Here is a 17,791-nt window from a genome sequence, read left to right as displayed (position 1 = left end):
AACCACAGGAGACTTTGGTCAGATATATGGCTCTGTGTTGATATGATGACACACACATCTCTTGGCTTGTGCTTGATTATGTAACAACAGGAGTTCTACCAGTAGCACCAGTGTCCATATCAACCCTGCATGTATGTTTTCATGATCGAAGGCACGGCTAGTAGATTTGAGCATGGTTTGTCCTCTGCAGGGCTACAAGCTAAGCAAAGACACACGGCTGGAGTGGAATTTAAACCAGGGAGCAGTGTGTTGAGAGCTGTTGGCCAGCTCTGCATTCTTCTCTTCCTCCTCTTCAGAAGTCACAGCTGTGACTTAATGACAGTCACCCTGTGAGTCGATCTTGTCAATACAAAGCCCGTCTTTGTCACCTTGAGCTGGGATATGCCATTTGTAATGAGGCTGAGAGAAAAAGACACACAGAAACGTAGGCTATTTTGTCTGCTCTCGTCAGGACTGTTGCGCCCCTAGTGTGTGTGTGTTTCAAAACTGTACACACACACACACACACACACATGCAACTGGACAAGTGAAGCCCACACGGGGCCAGTTTGCTGAGGATTGCTTTCTTGAATATTCAGAACAAGTAGGCTACTTGTAGGGTACAAGTATTCCCTTTTGTTACTGACAATTCTTTTATTATATAAACTCGGCAAAAAAAGAAACATCAACTGTGTTTATTTTCAGCAAACTTAACGTGTAAATATTTGTATGAACATAACAAGATTCAACAACTGAGACATAAACTGAACAAGTTCCACAGACATGTGACTAACAGAAATGGAATAATGTATCCCTGAACAAAGGGGGGGTCAAAATCAAAATGAACAGTCAGTATCTGGTGTGGCCACCAGCTGCATTAAGTACTGCAGTGCATCTCCTCTTCATGGACTGCGCCAGATTTACCAGCTGTGAGACGTTACCCCACTCTCCCACCAAGGCACCTGCAAGTTCCCGGACATTTCTGTGGAGAATGACCCTAGCCCTCCGATCCAACAGGTCCCAGACGTGCTCAACTGGATTGAGATCCGGGCTCTTCGCTGGCCATGGCAGAACACTGACATTCCTGTCTTACAGGAAATCACGCCTGCAATGACAACAAGCTCAGTCCGATGATGCTGTGACACACCGCCCCAGACCATGACGGACCCTCCACCTCCAAATCGATCCCGCTCCAGAGTACAGGCCTCGGTGTAACGCTCATTCCTTCGACGATAAACGCGAATCCGACCATCACCCCTGGTGAGACAAAACCGCAACTCATCAGTGAAGCACACTTTTTGCCAGTCCTGTCTGGTCCAGCGACGGTGGGTTGTCTGTCCAGTCTCCCTGTAGTGCTGTCTTAGGTGTCTCACAGTACGGACATTGCAGATGTGGCCAGGGCAATAAATTGCAGTCTTCATGTCTCCTTGCAGCATGCCTAAGGCACGTTCATGCAGATGAGCAGGGACCCTGGGCATCTTTCTTTTGGTGTTTTTCAGTCAGTAGAAAGGCCTCTTTAGTGTCCTAAGTTTTCATAACTGTGACCTTAATTGCCTACCGTCTGTAAGCTGTTAGTGTCTTAACGACCGTTCCAGAGGTGCATGTTCATTAATTGTTTATGGTTCATTGAACAAGCATTGGAAACCCTTTACAATGAAGATCTGTGAAGTTATTTGGATTTTTACAAATTATCCTTGAAAGACAGGGTCCTGAATAAGGGACGTTTCTTTTTTTGTTGTTGCTGAGTTTAGTTGCTGTCAGGGTGGGTGTGTGTGTGTGTGTGTGTGTGTGTGTGTTCTAATGGTTCAGTTAAAGTATGGTGTTTGAAACATTAGGGTTAGGCTTTGATTGCCACATCATAGACCTGTAGCCTACTGAATGTGTTAACAGTAATTCACTATGGTAACAGTAATTCACTAAATCATCTAAACATAATTATTTGTGTGTTCTGTGTTCCTCAGAGTGAGGAGTGAAAAGCATCTCCCTGATTTGGTATTTTCTGTCTCTTTCCTCTTTCCCTCCACTTCCTCTGCACAGGCTGTGAGCATCAACAAGGCCATCAACACGCAGGAAGTCGCCGTCAAAGAGAAGCATGCCAGGAATATCCTCCTTGTGGTGCCGGGTGTGTCGCTGTGTGTGCAGTGTCTGTTAGTTGTGTGCGTAGTGTGTGTGTGTTGGATAGAATCTGTTTTCCTCTGACTATAGAGAAATGAGAGCTGTGTTTATGTTGATTCCCATGGGTTTGTGGAAGCTCTTGAGTGTTCCTTCATGACTCAGGGTTATGTTTGTGGAAGCTCTTGAGTGTTCCTTCATGACTCAGGGTTATGTTTGTGGAAGCTCTTGAGTGTTCCTTCATGACTCAGGGTTATGTTTGTGGAAGCTCTTGAGTGTTCCTTCATGACTCAGGGTTATGTTTGTGGACGCTCTTGAGTGTTCCTTCATGACTCAGGGTTATGTTTGTGCAAAACAATATTGTAACGTGACCGTGGTTGTCTGCCGGGACCAGGCCATTCATTTAGCCGTGTGTGTCTGAGAAAGAGACCAAGAGACAGACTGCTCTGTACGGTCTTTCTGTGAGATATGTTCAGAGATGTGTGAGAGGTTTTCAGCCCCTCTTGAGAGAACAATGGATGTTGAATAGGCAAGCAAAACACCTCGATGTTAACTCCCCCGGCACATTTTGTCATATCAGCCTTCGTCAGAGTATGTGTTCTCTCTCTGCCATCTCCTGTGTGTTTCTCCTTGACTGGTCTGTCTCACCCTGTATCCTGGGGACCCACCATGAGAAGGGCGCCCACACCTTCTGGGCGGCGGTCAACCGGCTGCCGCTCTCCAGCAATGCGGTGCTCTGCTGGAAGTTCTGCCACGTCTTCCACAAGCTGCTGCGAGACGGCCATCCCAACGTAAGTCTGAACCCACCAACACAGCCCTGATGGGACACACACCTGGGTCGCCATCTTTAAGGCGTGCAATAGAGAACATTTTGCAACGGAAAATGGAAATGAGCATTTGTTATTGGACAAGACTCTGTAGTCCTTCCCAGTTTCACTCTGTTTTCTTTCGTTTGGTGACTAATGAACACGATCCTGAGCATGCTGCATGCCAGGGACATGCCCATCTCTCCGTAGACTTGATACAACAAATACAATATTCCCTGTTTATTACTCAGCTGGCTTTGGTTCGAAGCCAAGCAGGATAGGGCCAGGGTTGGGCTTGAATGGGGACTGACGGTCTCCACAACACCTATACCAAGACTAGGGGTGTTAACCCTGGTCGCCCTGTCTTAATTCCTATTCTGGCTCTCCTCATCCCCAGCTTCCAATTGGCTAATTTCAACCCCTCTCTTGTCCTCTCCCCTGCAACTCTTCCCCAGGTCATTACTGTAAATGAGTGTGTGTTTTCCGTTAACTTACCTGGTAAAAGAAGGTTAAAGTCAACTAAATATAGGGGCGGTTTCCCGGAAACAGATCAAGCTTAGTTCTGGACAAAAAAGCTACTTAAATGGAGATTCTCCGTTGCTTTTAGTCCAGGACTAGACTTAGTCTGTGTCCAACAAACCGGCCCATAGGGAATATCATTTGAGATTTGCACTTAATTCAGAATAGCTGTTAGTCTGGTCCAAGATTTGGGATCTGCTGCCTTGCCAAGTCATATTGCATTGTCATGCCAAACGCAAACAGATTTGGGGCCAGGCTACATAGCGTCTACGTTTAAGGAAATATATCCTACTGTACAGTGAGATGACAACCACCAGTTTAGCCAAATTAGCTACAACCTCCAAGGACTAGCATCACGCACCATGCAAATTATCAGCATAGTGCTGTTCCCACACCCCCATACACATTCATTCACTTCTGAGCACCCTGGCGATTGCACAACACACTGGCCTTGAACACACCCACACAATGCATACAGTACAACTTCACGTAGCGCTCTCTGTTGAATCAGCAACATTCTGAACGTTTGGCTTGTGGCTTCAGCCATGTCTAAATTCTCTTTCTGTGTGTTCAGGTGATAAAGGACTCGATTAGGAACAAGGCGGACCTCAGTGACATGAGCAGAATGTGGGTAAGGACCAGAACACAGTACCGACGGTTTCCATTAGGGCCCTAAGGCCAGGAAAAACTCTCAGCCCCAGTCATCATGTCTCTTAACCGGCAGGCTGGCAGAGACACATTGGCTGTGTCGGAAATGGCACCCTATTCCCTATATAGTGCACTAAGTTTGACAAGAGCCCTCTGCGGGCCCTGTTCAGAAGTAGTGCACTATATAGGGTAGGGCTGACCCCAATTAGTCGTTTGGACGATATGTTGGTCAAACGCAATTTTTGGGGGGGGTCGAGCAGTAGCAAATTCTTTAAAAAAAATGTTTATGGCACATGAGACACATGTCTTATTCGCGCCCATCTCGGTGAACTAATCCATTGTGGAGGCCGCGGGGATGGCACAGTCCAAGAAGGGGAGTGTGGCTAAGATGCACGTCTCTAGAATGCACGCTCTCCCGCCAATTTGTGCACATTCATTGTTGTGTGAATTGTTTGCATTTGATTGTTAGTGTATATCAATTCCTCATTACATACTGTATATCACCAGTAGTACATTTATAGTTAATTCCTAGAATTTCAAATCTACAATGTTTGTTTGGTTATGGTAATTTCTGTTAATGCATTCAATATATTATTATTATTATTATTATTATTATTCTTCCTGTTCTCATTGTCAGAGTGGACACGTTGTTTGCAGAGTGCACAACCTATGCTGCACTTGTGAGAAAGTAGTTTTTGTTTAATTCCATTTACGAGTTTTGTTAATTTAGTCATTGTCTTTTGTTTGGAGTGCTCCTGTCAATGTTGAGTAAGGACACGGACCTGATTACCCGTAGAAGTAGGCCTATAGGCTACCTGGCCTGCATGTACATGTAGGCATATAAATGTGCCCATTTGGGGATCTGATAGTATTGATTGGCTTAATTCACCTCCACTAATGACCTGTGGATCTTCTAAAAGTAATGTTTTCTTCACCTCAAACAGCAAGCAAACAAAGTCTGTTTCAACATTCATTGAGAATGACAATAGTTCCTCAATGTATTAAAAAAATATTTCCAGCTCTCCTTTTCTCTCCCAGCGTGAAAGGGGATAATGGCATGCTCTGATCCAGTGGAAAATAGTCCTACTACTAGTCCTACTGCTTTTCCCCGGTGTAAATAGACTACAGCTGTGTCTGTCCTGAGCTCACTGGTTCAGGAAACTGAGGGCCCAGAATATTTTATACTATGTTGCAAGTTTTCTAGCATGAACTTCAGGCCTGACCAAGTTAATGGTTGATACGATGTTTCTAGTGCGTTGCAGACCATATGTCGCCAATGTGATTTATAGTCTTATTTCTTTTTCTCTGGATATTTTCTACCTGCAGGCTGCAGTGTTGTTATTTGTTGGCTTTATATGTAGGCTATTTTTATTGTAGTTGGCAATAGAAGTTACAACCCTAAAAAGTATCATTTTCATGTAAATTTGGATCAAATTTTGATTAGCCATTTTGAGATATGAAGACGTTATAATAAATTAAATGAGTGTTCCACAAAAATGTGCATATGAAAACCATAACTGGCACGCAGGTAAATTGGCATTCCATAGGGAATACGATGTGATTTAGAGCACATATGTCATGTACAGTGACTGAGGGAGTAAAATCATCATCACCACCATGTCATCATTATTATCAGCGTGGTGTGTCCATGCCAGTCTGCTGTCAGTTAGTGTTGCCATCGGAGGGACCGACATTCTAATAGGTGACCGTCACAGCAATGTGGTTCTGCTAAACCGGAGTCAGACTAAATAACACACACGCTGCTGTTATGGTATCCTAATGGTGCTACTGTGTATAAACTATTGCTTTACACTCTTTTTGGGGGGGGGGGCTGTTTCCATCCAGGTGAATGATTGATTCAGGACTGTTATTTTTACATGAAATAACCACCTTTCAACAAAAGAGTTGCCTCTGGGTTGCAGCAGTGAAGTGGAAAAAACGATTACTGCTCAGGCATTCAGTGAGTAGGAAGGGGGGTAGTAGGGTCTCGTCACCTTTTCCTGGAAGTACACTTAGTTGGGTCTCTCGTGGTATTTGCTAATGGTACAAAATATACTAGGACTCTGGGATAGTGACATTGATGTCCAGTACTGCTTCCTTCCTGTTGTGACATCACACTGAGGGCCGAAAGAAAGGGAAGTGAGAAGAAGCAATTGAATGGCTATTCAGTTTTTGACACACACACACCCATACTACATGATGTGTGGGTTGACTCATAACCCACAGTTCTTGTGGTTACATCTGTGGGCGGGCGGGTTTAAGGTCATTTAAAAATGGTGTGAATGAAGGGTGGGTGGTTGGGGGTCAGGTTGAATAAAGAGAAAAGAATACTTATAAATTACACAAGAATTATACATAAACTTAAATTGCACAAGAATTATACATTTTTCTTTCATTATTTTAGGCTATCTGTCATTCGTGCGTAAGCAAGCCTAAGCTTTAGGGCCTAACTGTACGCGCGCCTTAGGCCTTCAAATAGGCCTCTGGCATGTCAAGGGAACTGTAGCCTGCTGTTCAGATGGGTTCAATAGAAACTGAAATCTGGACACTGACTGGAGGTTAATAACATCTCACAGCCTTAATATTAACTCCTGCAGAATTAAGCATTACTTACAGTGAAATTATACACCAAATGTAGGCAACAATATTTTATTTTATTTATCCGGAACAATATTTTATTTCAGTATCTTGAAAGAATGCAAATGTTCAGTCAGCACCTCTACAGATATATATCTTTATATATGTACAGTACCAGTCAAAAGTTTGGACACACCTACTCATTCCAGGGTTTTTCTTAATTTTTTTAACTATTTCATACATTTTAGAATAATAGTGAAGACATAAACTATGAAATAACACATATGGAATCATGTAGTTAGCAAAAAAAGTGTTAAACAAATCAAAATATTTTAGATTCTTCAAAGTAGCCGACCTTTGCCTTGATGACAGCTTTGCACACTCTTGGCATTCTCTCAACCAGCTGTCTGACTCTTAATGTTGTCTTTCAATAGCAGCACCATATCACCAAGTAATATTCTGAGTGTGTAAATATACTTGGCAAATAAAGGTGATTCTGATCAGCATCATAAAAGCTGATAAGTATTTCAACCACATAAAATATGCATCCGAGCCAAACTCAGATCTTATCAGAAACATGTTGGGTTGTTTTCACAGCTTTCTATTTCCTTGCAAGCGGTCAAACTGATGCAGTCTTTTTTTATTTTTAGTTATTGCATTTTCTCCCCGGTCCCTAAACATCTTTGCTCTGCGAAGAAGCAGAGATGACAAATGGATCTTTACTGACGTCAACTAGATTTAAACATTCATTCTATCGATTTATGACATTATTCTGGTGAGCATTTTTTGTCTTCTAGGGCAACATATAATGACAGAGAAGCTGCACGTATCTAGTTATAGATTATAAAATTATAAGCAGAAACATATCTAAAATCAGGCAAAACTAATCTTGCACCCCCTGTCAAATAATTGTTCCGCCGCTTTGACTGTAGCCTACAATGCATTTTCTATATTAGCGGGTTAGGGTCGGGTGTGGGCCTCAGATTTTCACTTTATCACATAGTCGGGCTCTGCTGATGGGTTAGCAATCACGAGAGGGTGCAGGTGAACAAAGAGCTGACCCGCGCACCACTGACACACAAACACACATACTATTGACACACGCATACAGTGTAGGACTTTGCAGAAGCAGATCCATTTTATTTAATGATAAAAATTCCTTCTGCAATGTCAGCAACTAGCGATCCCTTTAGGAACTCTCCCAAGCCTCTGGAGAAGATCATGTCTCTCACTTTCACCTGGTCTCTCTCTCTCCGGTGTCTCACTCCATCTGTTCCCCTCTGCCCTCAGGGTCACCTGAGTGAAGGCTATGGGAAGTTGTGCAGCATCTACCTCAAACTGCTTATCACCAAGATGGAGTTCCACGTCAAAGTGAGTAATGCCCCAGCCTGTATGACTGACAGACAGACCAGTCTCCCGTCTCTCTCTCATATACCCTTCTCGAGGGATATTCCTCACACAGACACACTTCTCTAAAACAAATGGCCTTTTTAGGAATCAGTAGTTCATAGGCAGCTAAGCTCAGTGAAATACTGCAGGCAGCAGACTTGGTGTTGCTCTGGAGGTTTTAGTTATTGTTCCTGATTTTTGTTTTTTAAATGGAGATGCCTATTGAATTGGGAAAAACCGAGGGTAAATCTCAATTGTATTTCCTTGATTCCTCACGTCCTATCTCCTCATCTCCTTCTCAAAGAACATTGTAACAGAAGACCTTGAATCTTCTCCGTCCGATGCGTTTTGAGGAGGGAAGGCAAGATGAGACGAGGAATCATGGAAATACAATTGAGATTCAGACCCATTTCTGATATGACTCGTTCTTCCCTCTCCACCAGAATCCCCGTTTCCCCGGCAACCTTCAGATGTCAAACAGGCAGCTTGACGAGGCGGGAGAAAACGACGTCAACAACTTGTGAGTGTCGCTTGCCTTAGTTGTTCCTGCCGAACCACAGAGGGCTGGATCTAAAATGATACATATTGTAATATATCTCCAATGTTCCCTTTGATTATGATTACAGATGTTGAAAATGCAGAATTATTTTTGTTATTGCCTTCTATTAGACTCCATATAGAGCACATGACTCTTGTTATATGTATACAAACCAACTCAGGGTCATTGCTACATGGGTCTTACAGCCTCTGTATGTGTGATGTGTAGGCTATGCCTCCACTTTACATGCTGGGAACCCTCCAATCCAACACCTTTGTGTGTATGTTTGGTGTGTGTGTGTGTGTTTGGTGTGTGTGTGTGTGTGTGTGTCCTCTCACTACAGCTTCCAGTTGACAGTGGAGATGTTGGACTACCTGGAGTGTGAGCTCAACCTCTTCCTAGGTGGTAAGCTATTTCTCTCTCTCTTTCTCTCGCTCTTTCTTTTTATGTGTGTGTGTGTGTGTGTGTGTGTGTGTGTCAAGGTCATGTTCATCTGTGCACACAACGGAAAACATTTTGCAACCGAAAACAAAAATGAGCATTTCTTAAGTCCAGGTTTTCCCCTTTTTTTGTTTTTTTCCATTCTCTTTCGTATGGGGCAAAATGAACAGGACCCTGGTTTTGGCGTCATAGGCTATGTCCCAATAGCCGCACTAGCATACCACTTAGAATGTGTGCCCAATATATTGCTTCATTGAAAGTAGTGTACTGGCATGGACATTAAAACAGAACTATACAGTACTCTCCTGTCTCCCGGCCTCTATAAGCTCTTCACAAAGTAAAACACATATTTCATCTTCCATTTGTCTCAACATGATTGCCCTTCTGCATCCATTTGAACAGTCTCAGTAGGACTCATTTCTACCCTGTCTCTTCATCTCATACACACACACACACACACACACACACACACACACACACACACACACACACACACACACACACACGACTCTTTGCCTCCCATCAGGAGAGATGTTTTGCAGGCTAAAGCATCACGTCACCCAAGAGCTGAGAGCCCTGACTGTGTGTGTCAGGGTTTGGCTGCACAGGAAACCACACCTCTGTGTGGAGGGAACGACTGGGTCTGTAGGGACTGGCATCAGAATGGGAGGGAGGGAGTGCAAAGGCGATGGAGGGACTGAAAGAGAGCTGGTATGAGAGAGGAAGAGAGACTGTTGGAGTACACTCATTGGTTGATTGCCTGTGCACATACGCACGCACACACTGTGTGTGTGTGTGTGTGTGTGGGAGAGAGAGAGAGAGATGATCACTGATGTGTGTGTGTCCTCCCTTGCAGTGTTCAGCTCCTTGGACATGTCGCGGTCTGTGTCGGTGACGGCTGCGGGCCAGTGTCGCCTGGCTCCCCTGATCCAGGTCATCCTGGACAGCAGCCACCTGTACGACTACACCGTCAAGCTGCTTTTCAAGCTGCACTCCTGTGAGTCCAACACACGCCCCCCGCTGGACAAATAGCAGAGTGACAGCCTGAATACCTCATACTTGGCTACTAATCTAAGGCCAACAGTTTTTCCTGTGACCTTCCCAGAAAAACTATGGCTATTCCAAGGGCACATAATTCACATCATTTTCTTGGTCATATCATAGGGTTAGGAAATGCCTAAAACCTTAATACACACACACACACACACACACACACTGTAGTACATCCACATTCTCAGTAGTTTCACATACACACACATTCCAAAACTCTGATCTGTCTGTCTGTTCCAGGCCTTCCTGCTGACACACTCCAGGGCCACAGAGACCGCTTCCAGGAGCAGTTCAACAAGTCAGTTCACACACAAGTCACGGACCGCGTCCCAAATGGCGCCCTATTCCCTATGTAGTGCACTAGTTTTGACCAGAGCCCCTAGTGCTCCGCCACCTGACCTAACTCAGGTGTGATGATGAAGGTGGAGTGTTTCATCGGTGTGTGTGTGTGTGTTGTCTCTGCTAGGCTGAAGAGTCTGTTTTACCGCTCCAGTAACCTGCAGTACTTCAAGAGGCTCATTCAGATCCCACAGTTACCTGAGGTAAGAGTCCTCCTGAACTAGCCTGTAGATCAGACAGGATCTCTGCTGTGTATTATCAAGTAAATACTGTCACGCATGTACAAAGTCTCCAAATTTCTCTGTTGCCCTTGCTTACTCTTGGGGAATTTGGGCCCAGGTTGCTGTTCAGCTACTTGGGTTAAGTGCTATACAATTTGATTAATTATGCTCGCTCTCTCTCTCTCTGCTGTCAGAACCCACCTAACTTCCTGCGGGCGTCGGCGTTGTCGGAGCACATCAGTCCCGTGGTAGTCATCCCAGCTGAGTCGTCCTCCCCCGAGATGGAACACATGGCGGACTTGGTGACAGAGGACCTGGTGGATACCGACATCCCCGCCCAGCCGGTAGCCCCATTACTGCTTTCTTATGGGGCGCCGTTTGTAACGTGCCATATTGCGTGTGAAAGATGAATTTCTTGCACTAGCTGACTCACACACGGAATGCATTTTTTCTCTCACAAAATATGCCATGTTACAGACGGTGCCCTTCCTGTGTTCTGTCTTAGGAGTTGTGTATCTGTCAACTTAACCTAATGAAACCTAAAGCCTATAGAACGACTGTCTGTCTCTGTCTTGCTGTGTTGGTTCCAACTAGGCTGCTGTGGTAGAGCCCAGGTTCGACGACCTCTTTGGCACGTCCGCCGCCACGGACCCCTTCAATTTCAACAGTCAGAACGGGATGCGCAAGGACGACAAGTAAGACACCAGAACCAAACTACTACACTCTGGATGACCAAATTTGACATTTGTAGGATATCCTTGGTCTGTATAGATTGTCACACAATTCAGACCACACTGACCTCTAATAGAGGCATTGAAAGCCCTGCAGCTTTCCGTCCCAGAACGTTTTGCAATGGAGAACCGAAAATACGCTTTTATCATTGGCCACATCCAGCTATTTCTTTCCCTGTTTCGGACTGTTTTCCTCCATTTGGTGTCTAATGAACACGACCTTGTCCTGTCCTGTTTCCATTAGGGACCGCCTGATCGAGCAGCTGACACGGGAGATCCAGGCCCTCAGGGAGGAACTGGAGTCCTTCAGATTGGAGGTGAGGAGGGGGGAGGAGGTTTAATGAGGCACTTGAGCCACTACAGAGGCAGTTCTCTATAATGCCTGAACTTCTGAGGCAGTGTGTTTACACACTGTTGAAACATAACACTCTCTCCCTCCTCTCTCTCTTTCCGTTCTCTCTCTCTCTCTTTCCGTTCTCTCTCTCTCTCTTTCCGTTCTCTCTCTCTCTCTTTCCATTCGCTCTTTCTGTTCTCTCTCTTTCTGTCCTCTCTCTCTTTCTCCGTCCTCTCTCTTTCCGTTCTCTCTCTTTCCGTTCTCTCTCTCTCTCTCTCTCTCTCTCTCTCTCTCTCTCTCTCTCTCTTTCTGTTCTCTCTCTCTCTCAGAGTGGGCGTCTGTGCCAGGCGCTGCGGGGGCGTGTCGATGAGCTGGAGGCGGAGCTAGCAGAGCAAAGCCACCTGAGGATGCAGGCGTTGGGAGAGGGCGAGTTCCTGCGGGCGGAGCTTGACGACCTGCGTCGGGTCAAAGAGGACACGGAGAAAGAGCAGCGAAGCCTCACTGAGATCGAGAGTGAGTCCAGAGACGGCCCGCCAGACAACCCCAGGCCACAAGATTTACATGAGTCACTCAAATATCTTCTTACTGTACCTTCAGCTGATATCAATGTGTGCATATCTCAGGTTGGGATTCAGCCATCTGACTGTTGTGTCAATAACAGCGCTGTCTGTCCGTGTGTCTCAGGGAAAGCGGTGGCCAACGAGCAGCGCTACGTCAAGCTGAAGGAGAAGTACACAGAGCTGGTGCAGAGTCACGCTTATCTGCTGAGGAAGGTAGGCCCATTCAGACCCCTTATGATCGAAAAACCTCAGACTCATGGTGCAGGCTGACTCCTACCCCTCTCAGCCAGTCCCATTTAGCTCCCTTCTCATTGGCCCAAATCCGTCCATGTTTGCAGATCTGAAGGGTCTGGATAAGTATAAAGTGTAGTGGTAGAGCTTTCACCATATTGCTTCCACCAATCAGAGGGTTTGGGCCGAGGGAGGGGGAGTAGCGTGTGATCAGGGACCCCTATACATTCTGTACTGTAACATTTCTTTGGAGAATACACTTCTAGCAGCAATGCTCACACATTTCCTCCACATTTCTTGTTTGCAATTCTAAAAACTCTTCCCTCACCTAAAACCGTCTGTGTTTTTCTGTTCGTGGCTTCAGAATGCGGAGGTGACTCGTCAGATGACGGTGGCGCGGGCGGCTGAGGACGAGGTGGACAGCGTGAGGAGAGAGATGCAGGAGAAGGTCAAGGCTGCCAAGGAGGCCGCGGAGAGACGGGTGAGGGCGAGGCACACACTCCCACAGGGATGCACACCCTCCTGAAATACTGTGTGTACACTATGTATCACCTCTTTCTGTTTACTCTCTCCCCTTTTTCCCCCTCTCTCTCTCTCCCTCTCTCGCTTTCTTGGACACAGAGGACTTCAAATGTAATATACTTCACTTCTTCATACTACAGTACATTTTCAACTTTTTCTCCATCTGTCTCTGATCATTTAATTGTGTAACTGAGATGCCTTGCTGTACATGTGGGAGTTAGAGAGGTAGAATAGACGGAGGTAGAGAGATGGAGTCCTAGCAAATAACATGCGTCTTTGTTTCTATCTCTCTCTTCTCTCTTTTGTCCTCCCCTCTCTATCTATCTGTCTCTCTCTCTCTCTCTCCACTCTCTGTCTCTCCCGCCTCTGTCCCCCTTCAGGAGCAGGAACAGGTGGATCAGCTGCAGGAGTTGCAGAGAGAGCTGATCTCCAGCAGGGCGGAGCTAGACACCCTGAAAAGCACCATGGCCTCTTCCCAACAGGTAGCCAAACTCTCTAACCTAAAACTCCCTTGTGTCCTCTACCCAACCGTACACTCCTTATCTCCTCTCCACCCTGAACACTCACCCAACAGTACATTCCTCCTCTCCACTCTACCCCACTTTACCTCACCCTGACACCTTCAAATTGTCTTTACTCTGTTTTCTATCTTTACATTCCACAACTCCATGTTACTCTTCGACCCATCTCTGTCTGTGTATGGTGCCAGTGTGTGTGGAGAAGGTTGTGTGGAGCGTCGGTGCAAACCTCGATCTCTGCGTGATCCCGACGCTGTGTAGTCCTACCAGGCCATGAATGTCCAATTACCATTCCTCCTCTCCATCGCCCATCCCTCTCTCCACTCTCCCACTCCTGTCAACCCCTATTTCTGAATCAACTTCTCTCTCGCCCCACCCCCTTCTCCTTCTCTCTTACACGACCACTCCCTCCTGTCCTCACACACATGCTCTGTCACTTTGTCACACATTTCACTTACAAACTCTTTCTTCCCGTCTCTCGTTCACGTTCTTGTTCGCATGCTCAGGAGGGTGCCCACGTACAGGCGAGGGAGAGTAGAAGAATGGCAGTTGTCATATCCACATCTCATAGCACTTAGGGCGTTGTCTCTATTAGGAGTGTATAGTGTGTGAGCCTTTTCGTTCAGTTCAGCAGGGAAACACAGGGATATGTACGATCCTAAAATACTGTGTATGTATGTCACACTCTTTCTCCTTTCTCTTCTCTCTCCCCCCTCTCACTCATTTTCTTCCCCCCCACTCACTTTCTCTCTCTACTTCTCTCCCCCCTCACTCACTTTCTCTCTCTACTTCTCTCCCCCCCTCACTCACTTTCTCTCTCTACTTCTCTCCCCCCCTCACTCACTTTCTCTCTCTCAGTCGAGTGAGGAGCTCAGTTCTCAGCTCTCGACAATGGAATCGGAGAAGGTGGAGCTAGCGGAATCCTTGTCGAAGAAAGAGGAGGAGCTTGCAGGCCTGGGGGAGGAGCTTGAGCGTGTTCAGAGCAGCCTGGCCAGTGAGAGGGAGAGCGGCGTGAAGACCGCCGAGGCCCTACAGAACCAACTCAATGAGAAGGTGTGTTTTAAGGGAGGCAGCTGCGTGTGTTTGTGTGCGTGTGCGCCTGTGTGTCAGCCTCTCGGTGAGCGTGTGTGATATCTGATTCTCTCACTGACCCTGTGTGGATAGGAGAGCAGGGAGCAGGCCCTGGAGAGCCAGCTGGTGGCAGCCCGCTGGTCCGCCCTACAGGGGGCTGTGGAGGAGGCAGAGAGGATAGTCCAGGACTCACTGGCCCAGCTTGATGACCCAGCACACATCAGCTGCACCAGCTCTGCAGGTCAGCCCCCTAACCTTCTCCAACCTCTGTCTTATGCACACCTGACTCCAGCTTTGTTCCTGTCTGTCCGTCTGAAATGATGCCACATTGTGAAACCCATGCTGGATGTGTGTGTGACGCCTCAATCTACTTGTACATGTGTTCCAGGTGTGATGTAGGATGATGTCCCCCTCATAAGAGTGTGTATGTATGTTTGTTTGTATGGTGGAAGATGCCTCCCCCCTCACTGTGTACCCTCGTTGTGTGTAGACTACCTGGCGTCCAGGTGTCAGGCCTCTCTGGACTGTATGGCCAGACTTCACTCTGCCAGAGACAGCTACCTGGCAGACAACACAGGTCAGACTCAGAACTTACTCCCCTAGTCAGCTTTGTGTCATCACAATCTACTTTCAGGCACCTATCGAAGCTGTTGTTGTTCTTGTGTAGCAGACAAGGTCAAAAGGCAGACAAAAAACGTTACTTTCACCGACGGCCGCTGTGCAGTGAAAATAAAGAAAAATCCTTGAATGAGTGGGTGTGTCCAAGCTTTGACTGGTACACATATATTACTTGAAGAAAAGTTCTTTTTTTCAGTTTCTTGCCCACATGAAAGATCTAGATTTCTATTGTCTTATTTGATTTCTTCCCAATAGAAGAAAGTAAATCTACTTGAATATAATTAAATATGTTGTAGGTATTCATTATTCAGCCACTTTGTGGACTGTGGAGGTTGATAGTAAAGTGCTTCTTTATAGCTAAAATACAGGGTTTTTCAGCATTCCAGCCTTCAGGTACTTGAAAATAAAAGTAGCATAGCCTGTTGATTGTGTTTAGGCTTTATAGTAGTTTGACCTTTGACCCTTGGTTCTCCAGGTGTGTCGGAGCTGGTGCGGGCAGTGACCCATCTTGCCCACCTGGTGGGTGACACCATTGTTCAGGGCAGTGCCACCTCTCACATGGTGCCAGTGGAGCAAGCGGACGGTGAGTGTGAGCTGTCCCTGTGTCTTTTCAACTGAAATGTGTACTCACACATCCAGGACAGGAATGCTCCATCATTTTAAATAAAGTTTGATTTTATCCATGTCTTACAAAAAAAAAACTCTACATCCCTATATACATCTGTTAGAGAAGTACTGATAATGCACAGACAGGCAACGATAACCTAGCCTGGTCACCGATCTGTTTGTGCTGTCCGTCACTGGGTGACAATGACCATCGGCGTTGGGAGACTGCACAAACCGATCAGGGACCAGGCTAGCGGTTAGCCACCCACTTCCTCTAAATCTCCATACTGTGTCTGTATTCCCCCCACACACACAGCGTTGTCAGACAGTGTGAAGGTGTGTGGGGCCGAGGCCCTGGCCCTGCTGGCTCAGATGAAGGAGCAGGCAAGCCTGGCAACGGCAGATGGCGCCATGCTGAGGGCAGCACTGGATGGCATCCTGGCCACCGCAGAGGTCAGTCCAGTCTTTATGGTCATACAAGTTTTGTTGTTATTGTTGCTGCTTTATTCTTAAGAGTAAATATGAGTACATAGTACAGTTTAGGTGCAAATTACAGTAATTTGATCTCATGATAACATTAGATTATTATACAATTACTAGCAAATTAAAAGGAGGAGGAGAAAAACATTATTTTTATACTTTGCAGTTCCCAGGTTACGGACGTTGATACTAACGATACAGAACCATTGAAAAACCTGTCAGGCTGCAGGGATGAAGGGATTCATGTATAAACTTGAATAGGCTACATGTCCATTTTATCTCAAAGTGAACTAGAAAAAGAAAACAATAAGGCTGTTATTAAACACTTGGCATCTCATCAGAAGAAGAATCACAATCGAAAAAGAACAATCACAAGTTGACTACATGTTCAAAAGATTCTGTACTATGCCTACTGGCAAGACTGTCAATCTACTTTCAGTCAATCTACAACAACCTACCTCTTGCTTAAAAGCTGCTATATCTCTCTTACTGCGTATCTCTCTCAAGATGCCGACACTGATCTTGTAGGTCTCTCTGGCGGTTGGTGCTGCGTTATGTACACGTCTTCCACAACATAGACGTCTACATGACGCGGGTCATAGGCGATCGTAACAATGATCCGATCCATGTTCTTCTCTGCAGTAAAGGGTTGTGTGTTATCACAAATGGCATCATTTGGCAGGCTTCTAGCATCGGGGTTGATATCTGGATTGAGGCTGCCCACTGCAAAGTAGAGTCGTGTGGCTGATCAATTGCTGGGAGTAGCCCCTCGGTGATCCCAAAGTAACGGAAGCCATAATGCAGTGCGCGTGCGTTAAATCATATAACATTTTATTAGTCACATGCGCCGAATACAACAGGTGTAGAACTTACAGTGAAACGCTTACTTACAAGCCCCTAACCAACAATGCAGTTGAAAAAATATGAATAAGAAATAAAAGGAACAGGTATTTAAAGAGCCGCAGTAAAATAACAATAGCGAGACTATATGCGGGGGCACTGGTTAGTCGAGGTAATTGAGGTACTATGTACATGTAGAGTTATTAAAGTAACTATGCATAGATAATAACAGAGAGTAGCAGTGGTGTAAAAGAGGGGGTGGAGGGGGCAATAGTCTGGGTAGCCATTTGATTATATGTTCAGGAGTCTTACGGCTTGGGGGTAGAAGCTGTTTAGAAGCCTCTTGGACCTAGACTTGGCGCTCTGGTACCGCTTGCTGTACGGTAGCAGAACAGTCTGACTAGGGTGGCTTGAGTCTTTGACAATGTTTAGGGCCTTCCTCTGACACCGCCTGGTATAGAGGTCCTGGATGGGTGGAAGCTTGGCCCCAGTGATGTACTGGGACGTACACACTACCCTCTGTAGTGCCTTGCGGTCGGAGGCCGAGCAGTTGCCATACCAGGCAGTGATGCAACCAGTCAGGATGCTCTCGATGGTGCAGCTGTAGAACCTTTTGAGGATCTGAGGACCCATGCCAAATCTTTTCAGTCTCCTGAGGGGG

At 46.0% G+C, this 17,791-nt stretch overlaps 1 protein-coding gene and 1 non-coding gene across 5 annotated transcripts in view; both read left to right on the top strand.

Annotated features, from left to right (window-relative positions):
- LOC106580873 (huntingtin-interacting protein 1) overlaps window positions 1-17,791 on the top strand; it is a 40,216-nt gene that overhangs the window by 12,784 nt on the left and 9,641 nt on the right. For 3 of the 4 annotated variants that reach the window (XM_014162394.3, XM_082966542.1, XM_014162392.3), the window contains exons 2-22: window positions 2,017-2,080; window positions 2,740-2,882; window positions 3,991-4,047; window positions 7,932-8,012; window positions 8,474-8,550; window positions 8,912-8,973; window positions 9,866-10,006; window positions 10,300-10,357; window positions 10,526-10,601; window positions 10,814-10,963; window positions 11,214-11,314; window positions 11,595-11,667; window positions 12,014-12,197; window positions 12,369-12,457; window positions 12,840-12,956; window positions 13,378-13,479; window positions 14,374-14,568; window positions 14,680-14,827; window positions 15,077-15,163; window positions 15,680-15,787; window positions 16,127-16,263. In XM_014162394.3, coding sequence (XP_014017869.2) covers window positions 2,017-2,080; window positions 2,740-2,882; window positions 3,991-4,047; window positions 7,932-8,012; window positions 8,474-8,550; window positions 8,912-8,973; window positions 9,866-10,006; window positions 10,300-10,357; window positions 10,526-10,601; window positions 10,814-10,963; window positions 11,214-11,314; window positions 11,595-11,667; window positions 12,014-12,197; window positions 12,369-12,457; window positions 12,840-12,956; window positions 13,378-13,479; window positions 14,374-14,568; window positions 14,680-14,827; window positions 15,077-15,163; window positions 15,680-15,787; window positions 16,127-16,263 — 2,250 coding nt within the window. Of the gene's footprint in view, window positions 1-2,016; window positions 2,081-2,739; window positions 2,883-3,990; window positions 4,048-5,898; window positions 6,025-7,931; window positions 8,013-8,473; window positions 8,551-8,911; window positions 8,974-9,865; window positions 10,007-10,299; window positions 10,358-10,525; window positions 10,602-10,813; window positions 10,964-11,213; window positions 11,315-11,594; window positions 11,668-12,013; window positions 12,198-12,368; window positions 12,458-12,839; window positions 12,957-13,377; window positions 13,480-14,373; window positions 14,569-14,679; window positions 14,828-15,076; window positions 15,164-15,679; window positions 15,788-16,126; window positions 16,264-17,791 lie in introns of those variants that run through there. The other variant, XM_082966543.1, reaches the window with a different exon arrangement.
- Window positions 15,217-15,323, top strand: LOC123729356 (small nucleolar RNA SNORA16B/SNORA16A family). Its single transcript, XR_006761142.1, has one exon. It is a non-coding gene; the product is annotated as a small nucleolar RNA SNORA16B/SNORA16A family (small nucleolar RNA).

Source organism: Salmo salar, chromosome 20 (genome assembly GCF_965601325.2).
Source record: "Salmo salar chromosome 20, fSalSal1, whole genome shotgun sequence".
In the NCBI taxonomy this organism is placed as follows: Eukaryota; Metazoa; Chordata; class Actinopteri; order Salmoniformes; family Salmonidae; genus Salmo; species Salmo salar.
The sequence above is the reverse complement of the archived record's forward strand: the minus strand, read 5'-3'. Positions and strand labels throughout refer to the sequence as shown.